The sequence below is a fragment of the Ranitomeya variabilis genome, chromosome 5, assembly GCF_051348905.1.
Source record: "Ranitomeya variabilis isolate aRanVar5 chromosome 5, aRanVar5.hap1, whole genome shotgun sequence".
Taxonomy (NCBI): domain Eukaryota; kingdom Metazoa; phylum Chordata; class Amphibia; order Anura; family Dendrobatidae; genus Ranitomeya; species Ranitomeya variabilis.
Window position 1 is genome coordinate 191929010 of NC_135236.1, and position 19510 is coordinate 191948519.

Genomic DNA, 19510 nt, shown 5'->3' on the forward strand with positions numbered 1-19510 from the left:
AATAGTGAACCTAGATGCATCCTAATGATATAAGAAGATAGGACTTGTTGATAGATAAAAATGTAGAAAACCGTAAAGTAACACTACACTGTCTCCTGATAACTGAACACCTGCCTACATAGAGGCACCCTACTTTACAGCGGATATGGCGCCCCTGTAGCATCAATTTATCGCACCTCCTGATGATCCCATGTTGTGAAACGCATTGAGGTTATGATGATTCTACATGGATAAGAACCCCTTCATGTTTCCTAAATTGTCTCTATGCACTGTTAAGATTGCACACCTAGTGCTGTTTAGATCTACTCCATTGCCTTGTCCCTTATTAAGAGGATTAAGATCATAAGATTACATTGTTCCTTATTGCAGGAGGATTGGGATTACAAGATACCATTGCCTGCTAATATCTGGATTAGATCTTGGCTTTGCTATCATAACATGTTCAGTACACCCTTTGGGGCTGTGTGTTATGAGATATGTTTAGGCATGAAGATCCTTTCTATATTGTAGTTTAGCTGATTGAATTTGATAGATTGTTTTTCTTCTTCTAGAACCAGTAGATCTGCAGGGCTTCTTGGGACAGCCACCGAGTAGCGGGGGCGCCATATCCGCTGTAAAGTAGGGTGCAAACCTCCGCTGTGTAGGCAGCTGTACTGAACACCTGCCTACACAGCGGAGGTTTGCACCCTACTTTATCAGGAGACTGTTTAGTGTTACAGTACTTTGGAGTTTTCTTCATTTTTATCTATCAACAAGTCCAATCTTCTTATATCATTAGGATGCATCTAGGTTCACTATTTTTGTCATTTCCTGTGCACATGCAAATTTCTTAAGGCCTTTTTTCTTGCTGCTACTAGTTCAATTTTTGCAAGCCTGTTTCATATGGTGGTTAGCCAGATTGGCACCCATCATTTATGGGTTGTATTTGAGTGATGTTATCACGCATCTAGAGCTTTACAGGGCAGTTAGGGACAGCTGCCGAGGAGCGGGGGCACCATTTGCGTCTATATGGGGTGCCAACCTTGGCTGGTAGGCAGGCAACAGGTTAGGCATTATATCTATAGGGCAACCTAGTGTGCACCTTTGTCTTTCTGGTGTGTTTGTTGTTGTTAGTCCTTTTAATGTACTTAATAAAAGTTAATCTTTATCTTATTTTTGGGGTTTCTTATGTTAGCCACTGTTATACCGCACCCATAGAGTTTAAGATAGTCATTTTCAATTCAGAATTATTTGTATCAATAAAAGTTTTTTTTATATTTGCAGCACTTTAGACTCCAACTTCCTTCTCTTGTATACAAAGAATTATTTATGTAATAAGTATGCATTGACACTCCTTTTATTAATTTTATAATTCTAATAATTGCGTTCCGGCGATCTTTTCTTTGTACATTACTTTTTTCTGTCCCTTTTTATCTTGCATTCTCTAATCTTTTAATCCCTTGAGAGGCCATGAAGATTCCCTTATTATTAGTTTAGTGCTCATTACTGATTGCTTTAAATGCATATATTATAATCACGCACGCTATTTAGTAAATTAATCCTCTTTTGTATATTTTCAAACATAAATACCTCTACCTGTTTAAATACCTGATCAACCTTCCTTATCCCAAATCTTTAATCTTTCACTATAATAATCTTTTAACATTGTATTTTACGTGTCTATTTCAACTAAAGAGTGTGACCTAAATAGTGTCATAGTTTTAAGGTGTCCATTGTGTTCAACCTATGACCTAAAATATTGATCCAGAAGAAAGCAATAACCCCATCAGGCAGATGTGCACTGCTCCATATTAGAGGAAAAACTCCTTCCTGACTCTACATACAACAATCAGACTAGTTCCCTAGATCAATTTCCCATGCTAGAATTTAGTACCCGTAACTTGTAATATTATATTTTTCAAGAAAGGCATCCAGGCCCTCCTTGAACTTTCTTATTGACTCAACCATAACAAGATCACATTGCCGAGAGAGAGGTCTATAGCCTCACTGCTTGTACAGTGAAGTATCGCTGTCTGTGATGATGGAAACCTTTTTTCCTCTAGATGTAAAGGATGCCACCTTGTCACCATTGAAGACCTAGGGGTAATAACTCATAATGATTTCTATTTCCCAATCCCAAACTGTTCACATCCTGTTTCTTCTATACTCTCAGGTACTTTTCTACTAATGACAGTGAATACATTCAACATTTTTATGGCTTTGTTTATTCCTTAATACTAACTTAGCTCATTTTCTTTTAACAGAAAATATTACCATATGAATTTATCAAATATGATATTGAAAAAGATGAGCCTGTGAAAGATGCCAAGGAACGCTGTATCAGAGCAAAGAAGGGTAAGTTATGCTTGAATCCTCATATATGGACACCTTTCTTGGCAAAGTCTTGTTAATAGCAGGTATCATGTTTCCCCGAAAATAAGACCTACCCAGAAAATAAGCCCTAACATGATTTTATAGGATTTTTGGATTATGCTTGATAAATAAGCCCTACTCCAAAAATAATCCCTAGTTAGGCCGGCGTCACACTCGGCGTAAGACAATACGGTCCGTATTTTACGGCCGTAATACGGCCTTAATACGGAGAAGTGTTCCCAAAATAGTGATCCGTAGGCAGGGTGTGTCAGCGTATTTTGCGCATGGCATCCTCCGTATGTAATCCGTATGGCATCCGTACTGCGATATTTTCTCGCAGGCTTGCAAAACCGACATCTAATGGATTTATGTGCTCAAATGTTCGGGAAAACATATATACAGTATATATATTTATATATGTCATTGAGACACATAAATATATATAGTCTGTATTTATATTTACTACAGCGCGATATCTGTGAAAAGCCGGTAATTCAATTGCCGGCTTTTCATTTCTCCTTCCCAAACCCGACAGGATATGAGACATGGTTTACATACAGTAAACCATCTCATATCCCCATTTTTTTTGCATATTCCACACTACTAATGTTAGTAGTGTGTGTATGCAAAATTTGGGCGCTGTAGCTGCTAAAATAAAGGGTTAAATGGCGGGAAAAAAAATCACCGCGACTGAAGGAAATGTAGGTCAATGACCTACATTTCCTTCATTCGCCGGGGAATTACAAGCACGAGCACAGCTGCATTTGCAGGGCTCCTGCTTGTAAATTATTTTAACCCCTTCAGATGGATTACCTCGTGGGACGTGACGGGTCAGCAGAAGGTATGTATATTGTGGGTTTATTGTTTTGCCAAGCGAGGGCCTGGAAATGGATTGAGAGAGCAATAAAATATTAAAACAACCGCTGTGTTTATTTCATTAAAATACTTTTAAATCGTGTGTGTGGTTTTTAACCCTTTCATACAATTGGATTAATAATGGATAGGTGTCATAATTGACGCCTCTCCATTATTAATCTGGCTTAATGTCACCTTACAATAGCAAGGTGGCATTAACCCTTCATTACCCCATATCCCACCGCTACACGGGAGTGGGAAGAGTGGCCAAGTGCCAGAATAGGCGTATCTTCCAGATGTGCCTTTTCTGGGGTGGCTGGGGGCAGATGTTTTTAGCCACGGGGGGGCCAAGAACCATGGACCCCCTCCTGGCTATTAATATCTGCCGTCAGTCACTGGCTTTACCACTCTGGCAGAGAAAATTGCGCGGGAGCCCACGCCAATTTTTTCCGCCATTTAACCCTTTATTTTAGCAGCTACAGCGCTGAAATTTTGCACATACACACTACTAACATTAGTAGTGTGGAATATGCAAAAAAAAAGGGGATATGAGATGGTTTACTGTATGTAAACCATGTCTCATATCCTGTCGGGTTTAGGCAGGAGAAATGAAAAGCCGGCAATTGAATTACCGACTTTTCACTAACACCGCTGCGTATTTCTCGCAAGTCACACTGCTGGTCCGTGTGGAATCCGTATTTTTCTCGCCCCCATAGACTTTCATTGGCGATTTTTTTTGCGCAATACGCTGACAAACGCAGCATGCTGCGATTTTGTACGGCCGTAGAAAGCCATATAATACTGAACCGTAATATACGGCTGATAGGAGCAGCCCCATTGAGAATAATTGTGCCGTTTATTTTGCGAGTTTTACGGACGTATTTTCTGCGCTCTTACGTCCGTAAAACTCGCCAGTGTGACGCCGGCCTTACAGTCAGATCCGGAATTAGGGAGAGTCACACTGGACAATCGTCTAGGGCTCCCATTCTCTTAGCCGCCCCTTGTGTTTCTATCCCCAGGTTAAGACTGCTTAAGGACCTTTGGTGACTTCACAGTCATGTGACCATAATGTTATCAAAGGTCTCTTAACTGCCGAAGTTTAGAGGAAATGATATGCAGGGCTGATTTTAAGGGGAAGCAAGAGCAAACTGGGGAAATTCTCAGGCTCCCCCCACTCTTTTTTAGGAGCCCCCAGAGTTTTTATTTCATGGTATGTTCCTATGGTCAGTAAACGCTGCAGTTGCCGCAGCGGCCAGATGTTACAGCATAGTGGATGGGATTTCAAGAAATCCCATGCCCACTATGCATGCACCTTCGCTGGCGGCTTACCTGCGGAGTCGGACATACGGCGCGTCTTTCCAAATGTCACCCTTATAATGTATTGGGTGCGGTGATTCCGCACGATTCAATGAATACATGCGGAATCACCTGCGTTCAAAATCCAGCAGCGCTTTGGACACAGCGAACATGTGCTGCGTCCAGAGCGCTGCCTAATACTGAACGTGTGGACATACCCTCAAGGTTAAGACTGCTTAGGGTATGTGCACACGGTCAAGAATGGCTCAGTGCTTGTTCAGGATTTGACGCAGGTGAAATCTGCACCAAATCTGCATCTGAGGTCACTTGCAGGTCACCTGCGTTTTTACCTGCATTTTTTATGCGTTTTACATATGTTTTTTATGCGTTTTTTCATTGCACGCAGTTTTTTTCAGTTGAAATAAAGCTAGTTGAAAGTTGTATTCTGGGAAGTAAAAAAAAAAGTGATTTCCTGTTTGCAGATATATTGGGGTATGTGCACACGGTCAGTAAACGCTGCGGGTTGGACGCTGCGTACATCAGCAACGTCCAACCCGTAGCGGCCAGATGTTACAGCATAGTGGATGGGCCTTCAAGAAATCCCATGCCCACTTTGCGTGCACCGATAACGTGGCTCACCCGCAGAGACAGACATGCGACGTGTCTTTCCAGATCGCAGCATGTCAATTTATGTTGCGGAGACACTCAGTCTCCGCTGCGCTGAGTAAATTACCCATAGACTTTCATTAGATGAGGTAAAACAGCATTATCTTCCTAATTACATGCGTATTAAGTGCAGGATTTCTTGTAATCCCATCCACTATGCTGTACCATCTTGATGCTGATATATTCAGCGTCCAATCCACAGCGTTTACTGACCGTGGGAATGTACCCTTAAGGAAGTTTGGTTTCATTGATTCATAAGTGAATTGTGTGTCCGGTCTATCAGACTCCGAGCTTGTCTATTCTCATCTGTATTGTGGATCAGTCTCAGACATTAAAGGGATTTTTCAAAATTGGATGAAAAACAGAAGACTTTTTTATTTTAGCTTTCCATCTAAGTTTCATACATTTTTACTGATCCAGTTCTAAGGCCTCATTCAGACATGCAGAATTTTCTATATTTCTTCAGTGTTTTAGAACTGGGTTTCATTAGTTTTTGGTCAGTGTTTCAGTTTGTACTGTAGTGCAGGGGGGTTCACACAGTGCGACAGATGTGCAGGGTCCCGAGAAACTGCAACATAAAATGTCTTTGTTGCAAAAAACTCACATAAACAGGTAAACAATATCCTTCGGTTCGCAGCCGGGTCCTCCAGTCTGTGCTCAAACCCTTTGCCGTGGGCAGTTGTACCGCCGTACCCCTTGGGTGCATCAGCCGCTTTGAAGTCCCTGGCTCTGTGTTAGCTTCATACAGGCCTGGGTTGCACAGAGCCTCCTGCCTTGCAGCTTGCAAAACAAAAACTGACAGCCCATGTCGGGTTTTCCTAAAATCTGACTTGGTCAACTACTTCGACCAAATCCACACTTGCTTTTACTTTTCCTTCTAATCACAGACGTTTTTCTGTAATCACAATGCGCTCCAGCAGGTTTAATATGTCTCTATACGCATCCTGGATGACACATACCGGCCAACGTATATGATCCCCTCACTGCCTCACAGTACCATCAGTGTTTTTTCTATGGACCCATAGACTTTTATGGGTAATTTTAACCCATGTCTCGGCTCAAAAATAGACTCCATGTTTTTCTATCCATGAAAAACACGGAAAAAACATGTGCATAAAAAACTGATGTCTTAATAAAGGATTCGATGGATAAATAAAAGTTCAGACATTCTAACTCCTTCGGTTTTTAAAATTGTATGATAAAAAATCCGAAGCAAAATGGATGAAGTGAAAAATGTATGGGAATATGGCAAAATAGGGTCAAGCTGCAATATCAGGCTCAGTGTATGGTCCAGGGTGGTGCTGTTTCTGGAAGAATTGTTATGTCTGTTTTGTTTTTTAGATTAAATTATTGTGTGGGATCAGATAACGAACCCTAATGTACATGAATTACATTTAATTCCCCCTTTCTGTATGCGATTAGGTCAGCCCGGGCTTCTTATCAGCAAGATCACAACACTTTCTCCATTTGGAGGCTATGCTGGAGACAAGAGTCATACAGAAAAGAAGATCCTTAGGGATGTTTTCCGGAAAGGAGACCTGTATTTTAACACTGGCGATATTTTAATGGTGGATCAGCAAAACTTTGTCTATTTCCATGACAGAGTAGGAGACACTTTCAGGTCAGGTCAGATCTCAATGTCAAATCACCTTTAGGCCATTTGCACACGTTGAGTATTTGATGCGTTTTTTACTTCAATATTTGTAAGCCAAAATCAGGAGTGGAACAGCCAGAGGAAAAGTATAATAGAAACTTGTCACCACTTCTGCATTTTTTCACCTTCTCCTGGTTTTGCTTACAAATACTTAAAGGGGTTTTCCCACAAACAAAAGTTCATTTTAATCAATAGATCTTGGAATAATAATAAGTTCCACAATTGCATGTGTTTAAATAAAATGTTCCTGTGCTGAGATAATCTTATAAATGTGCCCCTGCTGTGTACTGTGTAATGGCTGTGTCTGACTGTACAGGAACATGGTCTGATCATACCACATCTCCAGGGCACAGGAGGAAGCAAAAGAGTATACAGATATTACAGCAAAAGCGTATACAGACATTACAGCAGGGGATCGCAAATGATTCTTTCTTTGAAGCAAAACATTGTTTAAAAACAGGCAATGAAATGTTTTACCTCACAAAAAGAATCAGCTGTGATCCCATGTTGTAATGTCTGTATACTCTTTTGCGGATTCATTTTGTTCTTGCACAGGGGCCCTTTTCTGTCCTTGTTTGTCAGTGCACAGTGATATTACATGACGTTACAACACAAAGATGTTATACTCAGTTCTGAAACCAAAAAAAGAGGGATCTATCATCAGTAAGATAATATTACCCAGTTGTAACGGGGTTTACTGTGCTGTAGTACCTCTTTAGGTATCACCCCGTTTTTCAGGAGGTCCACTCTGCCTTGGCTGGAGTCTGAATGAAGAACGCTGGCTGGAATTCTTTGGCTACATGGGTGCATATAAAATCTCACTGCTTCTCCACGTATTTCCAGTCTAACAACACTTTATTCACAGCACACAGAATATATAACACAGATACAGAGGGCAGGCCAATAGAAAAACAGCAGGCCAGACATGCATTACAATAGCCGCAGGGGGCCGGAGTCTGCTGATATTTACTGTGGGAATTACAAAGGTGGGGGAGGTCAGAAGGAGAATATCTTGTCCCCTCTGCCCAGGGGCGCAGCCTGTGGACTGATGCATTTCACATGGAACCTATTATACATACATATACTGCATAACATATTCTTGGTGCTGGGGGGTTCTGTAACACCAGTGATTTCACAGTACAGCAGTAATGCACAGGATGATTATTGCACATGCTTTACATCCGCACCTTCCAGCATCCTCTGACATCAAAGTTCCGCCATGCTGCTCTTTGCCTTCTATGTTCGCCTATCAAATCATTTCTAACCCTTTGCTGCTAAAAGCTCTGGTTGAGATTATGGGCCCTTTGCAGTCTATTAACTCATCATAATACACAATTATACAAGTTTCGTGTATAAGCTCCTTTACCCATTGGGCCCCTGTGGGGCTGCACAGGTTGCAGCAATGATATGTCTGCCCCTGTGTGTATTTTATGCTTTTTGTGACATCTCTGTGTGCATTTTTCCTGGTAAGTAGGAAAAGCTCACTACAGCAAATAACCTAAATCCTTAGTTTGTAGAGTAGATAAAACATATACCTTTATTGAACAAGCTAAAACCATGAAACAACTACAACAGATATACACATAAATCACACAACCGTGCTCTCTAGCATGAACCCTATCTGGGGTACTACATGCCACTGCCTGCCAGCGGAGGTTGGCACCCTACACACAAATACGAGATTGGCGCCCCCACTCAACGGCGGCTGACCCTGCAACTCCTAACATGCGCCCTATGCCAGAAGGTGTACCATACACACTGCCATGGATACCCGACAGGAAGATTGTTGATAAACCAGCATGGGTAGATTTATGAAATTTTTATTTTACCCTTAAAGGGGCTGCATGTGGCAGGGTGAGAGACACGGACTAAAGACAGGTGCAAAAAAACAAAATTGTGCTCGTGCATAAAACAACCACTCACTACCTCTGTACCCTGTCCAGGGATGCCCTGCCTGACTGTGGAGGATGGCACCCTACTGTACAGCGGAAATGGCGCCCCCACACAACGATGGCTGACCCTGGAATAACCCTATGGATATGCTAAACCTGCATCTGGATAAACACCGAATGGGGTATAATTAAAGATATAATTTATCCCCTAAGGCAGAGCAGGCAGGCAGGAGCGCAACTCCACAGGTCACATGGACAGAAAAATGAGGCATAACCGATAAACCATATCATATCTCATTTACAGAGGATAAGAGCCGATACTTATCATGTTGATGAGCTGAACACCTCAACGCGTTTCGCCGCAAGGCTCATCAGGAGGCCCAGATGTGTAGATGCTGCATGGAATCAGAACCGATCTGCTTATATACACATGTAAGTTGTTAAGTGCTGCTGGGCAGGACTCAAATGGCTGGATGCTAGAGCTAGACTTGAAAACCGCCATTTTGATGAAGCCATATTGAACCCTCACTCAATGTACCAAAGCACTATGAGCAACAGCTCGTTACTATAAATCTCTGCTTGATTGTAGACACACTTACTGTTTCATATGTTGTGGAAAATGGCCGGTAAAAACACAAAGATCCGCTCCCTATCATCTCCCTCGTGCCACTGGAGCAGACCGGATGCCGGCGTGCGCGTCAGCCGATTTGCATGCACCTGCGCATATCCGGAAGTCCAGCCACCTAACCTCAATCAGGCAGTCGGCACCCACTGCCCGACTGCGCATGTCAGAAATCCGTGCCCTAGAGCACAATGGCCGACATGCGCCTGCATATAGGTCTACGCATGTCCGGAAGTGCAGATGAACACACCACAGTCCTGTCATCGATATCCAAACATTATGGAGCGCACGTGACAGGCCTCCTGTGCAATAGAGCGCGGTGGCTGGCAGCCATCGTGCCGTAGCCAATGCTGCTTAATCAATTCACACCGCGCACAGAGACTTCGGCAATGACAGTCATATGCTGTCATCAGATCATAGCATAGGTGGAGGACTACTGCACATTTATTAAAACAGTACATAATGCGTTTGCCTGCTGATTAATACTTATTGCCAGGCAAACCAATTCCACTAGAGGGGCACATTCAAATGTTATACAACACTATCATGTTTTGGTAGTGGATAGACAACACATACCAAAATGGTAAAAACGCAGATAAATTACTGAATTACAATGGAATATCTAGTGCGTCCTAGTAAACTGATATATGATGAGCCAAACAACACCTAAAGTTCCCACTCATATGTAATACTAGTGTGTCACAGAGTTAACAGACATGTGTATACAAAAATAGTGTATATTTAAATCAAATCAAATGACTAGATGAGCCATACAAACTGTAAGACCAGTGGGGTAATCTACATAGCCACGTGCCACTGTCCCAAAGATTACGTAGGGAAGACGAAGAGGGAATTCAGGAGGCGCGTAGGAGAGCATATTGGGGACATCAAGCATAAACGTGATACACCAATAGCTAGGCATATGAATGATGTGCACTGTGGTAACACAAATGAAATATCCTTCAGCATCATCGAGGTATATACACCGAACTTGAGAGGTGGGGACTTTGATAGACTCCTCCTGCAGAAGGAATGCGCATGGATTTACCGCATTGGGTGTTTAGCCCCACGGGGTTTAAATGAATATATTTCATATGCATGCTTCCTGTAACCAGTCATACCCTCTCCCTGTCTGGTTGTATGGTTCTAGATGTAACTAAGTGGGTACCGACATTGGAAATTTGTTGCTAGTCATGCCACCATTGAAATTCCGGTTATGGAATTATGCAGTATTCATCTGCAAATATACATGATATCATATATTATGGCTCATCTAGTCATTTGATTTGATTTAAATATACACTATTTTTGTATACACATGTCTGTTAACTCTGTGACACACTAGTATTACATATGAGTGGGAACTTTAGGTGTTGTTTGGCTCATCATATATCAGTTTACTAGGACGCACTAGATATTCCATTGTAATTCAGTAATTTATCTGCGTTTTTACCATTTTGGTATGTGTTGTCTATCCACTACCAAAACATGATAGTGTTGTATAACATTTGAATGTGCCCCTCTAGTGGAATTGGTTTGCCTGGCAATAAGTATTAATCAGCAGGCAAACGCATTATGTACTGTTTTAATAAATGTGCAGTAGTCCTCCACCTATGCTATGATCTGATGACAGCATATGACTGTCATTGCCGAAGTCCCTGTGCGCGGTGTGAATTGATTAAGCAGCATTGGCTACGGCACGATGGCTGCCAGCCACCGCGCTCTATTGCACAGGAGGCCTGTCACGTGCGCTCCATAATGTTTGGATATCGATGACAGGACTGTGGTGTGTTCATCTGCACTTCCGGACATGCGTAGACCTATATGCAGGCGCATGTCGGCCATTGTGCTCTAGGGCACGGATTTCTGACATGCGCAGTCGGGCCGTGGGTGCCGACTGCCTGATTGAGGTTAGGTGGCTGGACTTCCGGATATGCGCAGGTGCATGCAAATCGGCTGACGCGCACGCCGGCATCCGGTCTGCTCCAGTGGCACGAGGGAGATGATAGGGAGCGGATCTTTGTGTTTTTACCGGCCATTTTCCACAACATATGAAACAGTAAGTGTGTCTACAATCAAGCAGAGATTTATAGTAACGAGCTGTTGCTCATAGTGCTTTGGTACATTGAGTGAGGGTTCAATATGGCTTCATCAAAATGGCAGTTTTCAAGTCTAGCTCTAGCATCCAGCCATTTGAGTCCTGCCCAGCAGCACTTAACAACTTACATGTGTATATAAGCAGATCGGTTCTGATTCCATGCAGCATCTACATATCTGGGCCTCCTGATGAGCCTTGCGGCGAAACGCGTTGAGGTGTTCAGCTCATCAACATGATAAGTATCGGCTCTTATCCTCTGTAAATGAGATATGATATGGTTTATCGGTTATGCCTCATTTTTCTGTCCATGTGACCTGTGGAGTTGCGCTCCTGCCTGCCTGCTCTGCCTTAGGGGATAAATTATATCTTTAATTATACCCCATTCGGTGTTTATCCAGATGCAGGTTTAGCATATCCATAGGGTTATTCCAGGGTCAGCCATCGTTGTGTGGGGGCGCCATTTCCGCTGTACAGTAGGGTGCCAACCTCCACAGTCAGGCAGGGCATCCCTGGACAGGGTACAGAGGTAGTGAGTGGTTGTTTTATGCACGAGCACAATTTTGTTTTTTTGCACCTGTCTTTAGTCCGTGTCTCTCACCCTGCCACATGCAGCCCCTTTAAGGGTAAAATAAAAATTTCATAAATCTACCCATGCTGGTTTATCAACAATCTTCCTGTCGGGTATCCATGGCAGTGTGTATGGTACACCTTCTGGCATAGGGCGCATGTTAGGAGTTGCAGGGTCAGCCGCCGTTGAGTGGGGGCGCCAATCTCGTATTTGTGTGTAGGGTGCCAACCTCCGCTGGCAGGCAGTGGCATGTAGTACCCCAGATAGGGTTCATGCTAGAGAGCACGGTTGTGTGATTTATGTGTATATCTGTTGTAGTTGTTTCATGGTTTTAGCTTGTTCAATAAAGGTATATGTTTTATCTACTCTACAAACTAAAGATTTAGGTTATTTGCTGTAGTGAAATTTGGTTACTAACCTATGCTGTAGCATCAGCACTTGTTTTCTTAAGTAGGAAAAGCCTAATGCGGCAAGAACTTGAGTGATTAACCATTTTCTCTCCCTTATACCTTTTATGGTATATTTTACATGGTATGCCTTAAAGGGGTTATCCACTACTCGAACAACTCCTTCTCAACCATTAGGCTTCCCCCAAGTAAAATAAAAACACCTTTACTCACTGCCGGTGCTGGCACCGTCTCAGCAGTGTTGGCACTGCCTCTCCTGGAGCTCACATGACATTAAGTCACGTGATCCCGGTGGCCAATCAGTGGCTGCTTCACTGTCTCCTCCTTCAGACAAATTTTAGTGAGAGTCTGATAGGTGTGCACCCCTGAGGTGTCTCTTGTCTGTCACCAGAATGACCCCTCACTCGCCTAGTGACCTGCTTGGCTGTTTACATATCTCCTATAGAAGTGAATAGAGAGAGCTGCGCAATGTGTGGGACCAAATGTCCATTCAGTGGCTGCATCACCAGATAGGTTGGGTCGGGGATCTCAATTTTACCTCCAGCTGCCACATCCAGGTGTACAGTGAATGGACAGGTGGCTGTGCGTATGCTTGGATATCTCCTGTCACTGACGTGTAGAAGACACAGACTGCTGATGGGTGAGGATAGTACCTCTCTATCCATTACTATATGAGTAACGGAAATAGCTTCCATTCTCCACCTAAATATAGAGGCTGGGGGATCCTCACCAAGCAGGTCTGGGGGTCCTAGAGGTTGACTCGCCCCCAGTTATGAAATAACTTCTGGCGTTGGTAATATCCCTTTAAACTTTCTTGTCTCCACTTGAGTCTGGATATTAATACTGCTTATCATTTCATGCCATGTAAGGCTGACATTACTAACATGACAAGATGTTGGCTGTGTTGCATATAGTCTCTAGGTCTCAATTTGAACATTTTGAATTTAGAAATGAAAGCGTGTTATGCAGCTCACATATCTAGAGTAGTTACCCACAGCAATTCCCTGTTGTCAGGAAATACAGAATTTCAGATTAAGTTCTGCTACTGCGTTCAGTGGCAAAATTGCTAAGAACCTTTTAAATCTGCTTTTTCAGGTGGAAAGGAGAAAACGTTGCTACCACAGAGGTCGCCGATATCTTAGGTCTTGTGACTTTCATTGAAGAAGTGAATGTGTATGGAGTACCCGTGCCAAGTAAGTAGGGCTGAAATTAGTACAAGTGTTGGGTACTCAATATGAGACATAATGCCTTGTACATACAGGGTGGGCCATTTATATGGATACACCTAAATAAAATGGGAATGGTTGGTGATATCAACTTCCTGTTTGTGGCACATTAGTATATGGGAGGGGGGAAAACTTTTCAAGATAGGTGGTGACCATGGCGGCCATTTTGAAGTCAGCCATTTTGTATCCAACTCAATTTTTTTCCGATGGGAAGAGGGTCATGTGACACATCAAACTTATTGAGAATTTCACAAGAAAAACAATGGTGTGCTTGGTTTTAACGTAAATTTACTCTTTCATTAGTTATTTACAAGTTTATGACCACTTATAAAATGTGTTCAAAGTGCTGCTCATTGTGTTGCATTGTCAATGCAACCCTCTTCTCCCACTCTTGCCACACTGATCGCAACACCGCAGAAGAAATGCTAGTACAGGCTTACAGTATCCGTTGTTTCAGATGCTACACATCTCGTATCTTCACAGCATAGACAATCGCCTTCAGATGACGCCAAAGATGAAAGTCTTAAGGGGGTCAGATCGGGAGACCTTGGTGGCCATTCAGCTGGCCCACGATGACCAATCCACTTTCCAGGAACCTGTTCATGTAGGAATGCTTGGACCTGACACCCATAATATGGTGGCGCACCACACATGCTGTGAAATATGATTGTACATCACTAACATATAGCATTATATTATGGTCCGGAAAACTGAGGACGTCATTGTGATACCACAGTTTTACATTACAGTAAGCTGAAATGACACAGCAGTATCAGTGCCAGCAGCAGTACATAATGGTAATCACTGGTCTTTTCCACGGTGCTTAAGATAATCATACAAGTATCAGGAGATATATTTCCCATGCAATGAACAGCATAAACACATAGTAAATAGCTCACACCTTTGTCTATAATGCTGGGCAGCATACCAGCTGGAATATAATATGGCTTTCCCTGTCTTCTCCTGGTGATCTAAAAACTCTGAGGTAAAAGAGGAGGCATATATACTGCAAGGGAATAACACTGCATGGAAGTGCCTGCTGGTTATATTTTACTTAAAGAGTAACTAATTTTTTTATTTTGTTTAATTATCCTCCAGATGTAGCAAAGATATGATTTTTTTTTCTAATATACAGTACTTTATTTTGCTTCCTTCTCTCGCACTACTATGCTGTGCTTTTTCAATGATCAATTCATGCTCATTTAGAAGATCCTTTCAACTGCAACTCAGAGGGAGAATTCATTCATTACATTCAGTCATAGGATGAGACTTTCCTTGTCTAAGGGAATGTGCACACCGAGTGTTTTTTTAGGAGGTCTGGGAGGAGAAACATTCCAAATCCTTCTTAAAACTCTTCAAAAACGTGAAGTTTTTGCCCAGTTTCTGCTCTGAAAACTTTGCAAAAAGACTTTGTGTGCACATAGCCTAGGCCTCTTTGCTCCCCAAACCTGTACTAGAAAGGGCAATTTCCTTAAACAGACTGTTTGAAAATGTTGTACAAATACTGCTGAGCAGCAGTTGAAAGCAGCTTCTAAATGAACAAGAATGGAGCATAGAAACTGCATTATAGCATGGTGTTGGGTAGAGAACGAAGCAACATAAGGTAAAGAAGTATAATACAAAAATTCATAACTTTTAAGTGCCTTTAGGATAGTATAATTATACTTATAAACAAATGGGGCATTCCAAGGATGAAAAGGGGTCTTCATTTTTTCCAGAAATAGTACCACTTTTGTAAATGAGTGTGAATGGACTGTTTGGCTTTGCAGTTGATTCCCATGTAAATTAAAAGGATTGGGCTGTGATACTAGATTCAGCTGAAAGTAAAGAGTGGTGCTACTTTTTGAAAAAGAGATTTTTTTTTTCAAACAAGCCTTTGATAACCATGCTTAATGGGATGCCTAGGATTTGTGTGTGTGTGTATAGAATTATGCAATACACACAGTGTGTGTATACACTTCACATTGAGCATAGAGGACATCTCCACTCGAGGGAAACAACACTTACAACACTGTCCATCATACTATAATTTGCTGTTGTATTTTTTAAGCAATTGAATTTACAGGGTGCCCACTATGTTTTTTTTATGTTTTTTTTTGTTTTGGTTTTTTTTAAACCCCAATCATATACTCATCTATCAAACACCTGCCACGTTTCCTGTGCCCCCCATCGATCTCTTCGTTTCCTCTCTCACCAAGGTTGCAACCATTCTGTGGCCAAGGAATAAAGTCTTCAGATCAGTTTTCAATAGTCAAATACCATATCTGATCAGATTTATCACTTGTCACTGTAATGTCACTTTTACAAACATTTCACAGCATAAATTCACTAAAAAGCATTTTTGTGTCAATTTGGGGTAAATATTCCATGGAAAATAAGGTTTAATATTGCGAATACAGTTGAAATAAACTGTTTCGGAGTTGCTTTCAAGTATCACATTCTTACACCGTGTAATAGTTATTATTTTATACTTAGTGGCAATCTGAGATATTTGCTTTCTTTACAGATCACGAAGGCAGAATAGGAATGGCCACTCTTAAACTGAGAGAGTATGAGCATTTTGATGGCAGGAAGTTATATGCTCATGTCCGAGACTTCCTTCCAAACTATGCAAGACCGCGCTTCATTCGTATTCAGGTAAGGAAACTAATACATACTTTATGAACTTATGGTGGCATTTATATATATATATGATTTCCTAAGTAAAAAACGATAAGATGCATTATGGCTCTGCTTAAAGACAGATATAAAAGTTTTCCATACCTGCCATGGTATCAGTTATTTGGGCCATTCTTCCCTCAATCACAATTTCTCCTGTTTGGGTGATGCAGTGACATTATGCTTGGTGCCTTCCTGTCCTTCTCCACCTGCAATGTAAATGATATAGAAGGTTGAGGGCAGTCTAACATACATAAGTTTACGTTATGGATGAACTGGTCACTGTACTGTATGTTGGTTTTATTTATGCAACCTGCGGTATTGTCCTACATTGCTGCTTAAGGCTGTATAGTGTATTTTTGTAATGTAATGATGGTGACACCAGCGTCGGACTGGACAACATTGGGCCCACCAGAGAAAATCATTCTTGGGGCTCACTATGTAGCTACATAGAAATAAATACAAGACCACCAACTGTGCCGTAAAACACGCTAATATCAGGGTATAATATAAGGTAGTACACGTCTTAATTATGTAGCAGGGGTTGGGGTAGCCCCCCTCATAGAATATAAAGTAGTCCCCTCATAGATTATAATGTAGCCCCCACATAGATTATAATGTAGCCCCCTCATAGAATATAGTGTAGCCCCCCTCATAGAATATAATGTAGCCTCCCTCATAGAATATAATGTAGCTTCCCTCATAGAATATAATGTAGCCCCCTCATAGAATATAATGTAGCCTCCCTCATAGAATATAATGCAGCCCTCCTCATAAAATAATGTAGCCCCCCTCAAAGAATATAATTCAGCTCCCTCTCATAGAATATAATGCAGCCTACCTCATAGAATATAATGCAGCACCCTACAAAATATAATGCAACCCCCTCATAAGGTATAATGCAGTCCCCACCATAGAATATAATGTAGCACCCTCATAGGGTATAATGCAGCCCCCCTCATATAGTATAATGCAGCCCCCCCTCTAGAGTATACTGTAGCCCCCTCATAGGGCATAATGCCCCCTCTTATATAGTATGATGTAGCTCCCCAGAATATAATGTAGTCCCCTGAGAGAATAATGCAGCCCCACCACAGGATATAATGTAGCCCCCCCATAGAGTGTACTATAGCCTCCTCATATAGTATGATGTAGCCCCCCAGAATATAATGCAGTCCCCCCACAGAATATAATGTAGCCCCCTCATAAAGTATAATGCAGGCCTCCTCATAGGGTATAATGCAGCCCCTCTCCACCCCCATCATTGCCTTCTCCCCCACCACCCCTATCACTGCCCTTTCCACCACCTCCATCATTGCCTTCTCCCCCACAACCCTCATCATTGCCCATTCCACCACCATTATTGTCTTTTTTCACCACTACCATCATTATGCTTTACACCACAACCATCATTGCTTTCTCTCCCACCACCCCAATCATTGCCCATTTCAACACCCCCATCATTGCCCATTTCCCCACCACCATCATTGTCCTTTCCACCACAACCATCATTGCCTTCTTCCCCACCACTCCATCATTGCCCATTTCACCACCTCCATCATTGCCTCCTTCCCCACCACCCCCATCGTCCTTCCCCACCACCCCATCATTGACCATCTCCAATACACACATCTCCAATACACGCACACACACAGCACTGCACCACTCACTCTCTCTCACACACACACACACCACTGCACCACTCACTCTCTCACACACACACACAAAGCACCGCATCGCACCACATAACACACACACATGCACGAACACGCATGCAGACACACAGCACCACTCACCTGTGGCAGCACATTGCGGCAGCCTCTTCCTCGCCGGCTGCTTTCTGTGTGAAACAGCCACGTGCTGAATGATGACGTCATCCACCTGCGCTGTCTCAGACAGGAAGCATCGGGCAGGAAGCAGGACGCCGAGAAGTGCTGCAAGACGTGCATGTGTATATGTGGTGCGGTGCTCTTGTGTGTGAGTGTGAGAGAGTGGTGCGGTGGTGGTGGGGCTTTACATGGGGGCAGTGTTAGCTGCAGCTAACACTGCCCGCAATTAAAGTGAAATGGTATTCACTCCTCTCCACGCCCATGGGGGCGTGGAGAAGCGTGAATATTCATTTCTCTTTAGTAGCGGGGACATGCTTGGCTTCCTGTCACCCGCTGCTGCTCCACTGGCACAAGGCGGGCCCCCTTGACTCAGGGGCCCCATAGCCACTGGCTGGGGGCCCCTAGGGCAGTGAGGGCCTTAGGCAGCTGCTGGCCAGTATGCCAGCAGGTGTCAGTGCCTGGGCCCACTAGAGAATCCTCCGGTGGGCCAGTACGACCCTGGGTGTCACTTTATAGTATTGTTTTCTAGGCATCTGTATAGAAGTTTCATTTGACCAGCACATGGTTACCATAGTGTGTAGCTCTTGAAATTAGGTACTGTATGGTAAGGTTATTAGTATGATTGTACATACAATTGACATGAAATTCTCGCCAGATGTCGATAACAACCCATCCAATCCACACAGGCAAAGAAATCACACCATAGATGTCCATAAATTAAGTTATATGTAATAATGAGAAATGACACAAGGAAAAAGTATTGCAACCATGATGAAAGAGGTGCAAAAAGGCCATGAAAAATCATGACAGCAGCTGAAATCTATCAGTAATTAGAAAGCAATACTGCCACTTAGTGAAAAATAATCAGTTGATGGCCTAAAAAAGGGTGTCTCATTACAAGGTGCCACACAAGAAACAGCTCATGATTGGTAAAACCAGTAAGCTGTCTCAAAACCTTTGCAACCTTTTGTTGCAGAACATACTAATGGCATTGGTTATAGACCATCAGTGTGCAAGACTCCATTGCTGAGCAAAAAGCATGTACAATCGATTTTAACCCCTTCACCCAACATTTCCCACATGTCTGCTTTACATCAGCACAATTTTTGAAACTTTTTTTGTGTTTGGAAGTTATGTGGATTAAAAGTTGACCAGCAATTTCTCATTTTTCCAACAAAATTTCCAGAACCATTTTTGTATGGACTACCTCGCATGTGACTTTGAGGGACCTATATGACAGAACATACACACAAGTGACACCATTCTAAAAACTGCGCCTTTCAAGGTGCTCAAAACCATATTTAGGAAGTTTATTAACCTTTCAGGTGCTTCACAGGAATTAAAGGGAACCTGTCACCCCCCTCAGGCGTTTGTAACTAAAAGAGCC

General features: G+C 42.5%; 1 protein-coding gene across 1 annotated transcript in view; it reads left to right on the plus strand.

The window, feature by feature from the left end:
* SLC27A2 (solute carrier family 27 member 2) overlaps positions 1–19510 on the plus strand; it is a 93741-nt gene that overhangs the window by 66093 nt on the left and 8138 nt on the right. Inside the window, exons 7-10 of the mRNA XM_077263668.1 lie at positions 2244–2334; positions 6592–6790; positions 13506–13603; positions 16143–16273. Of these exons, the coding sequence (XP_077119783.1) occupies positions 2244–2334; positions 6592–6790; positions 13506–13603; positions 16143–16273 (519 nt within the window). The remainder of the gene's footprint in view (positions 1–2243; positions 2335–6591; positions 6791–13505; positions 13604–16142; positions 16274–19510) is intronic.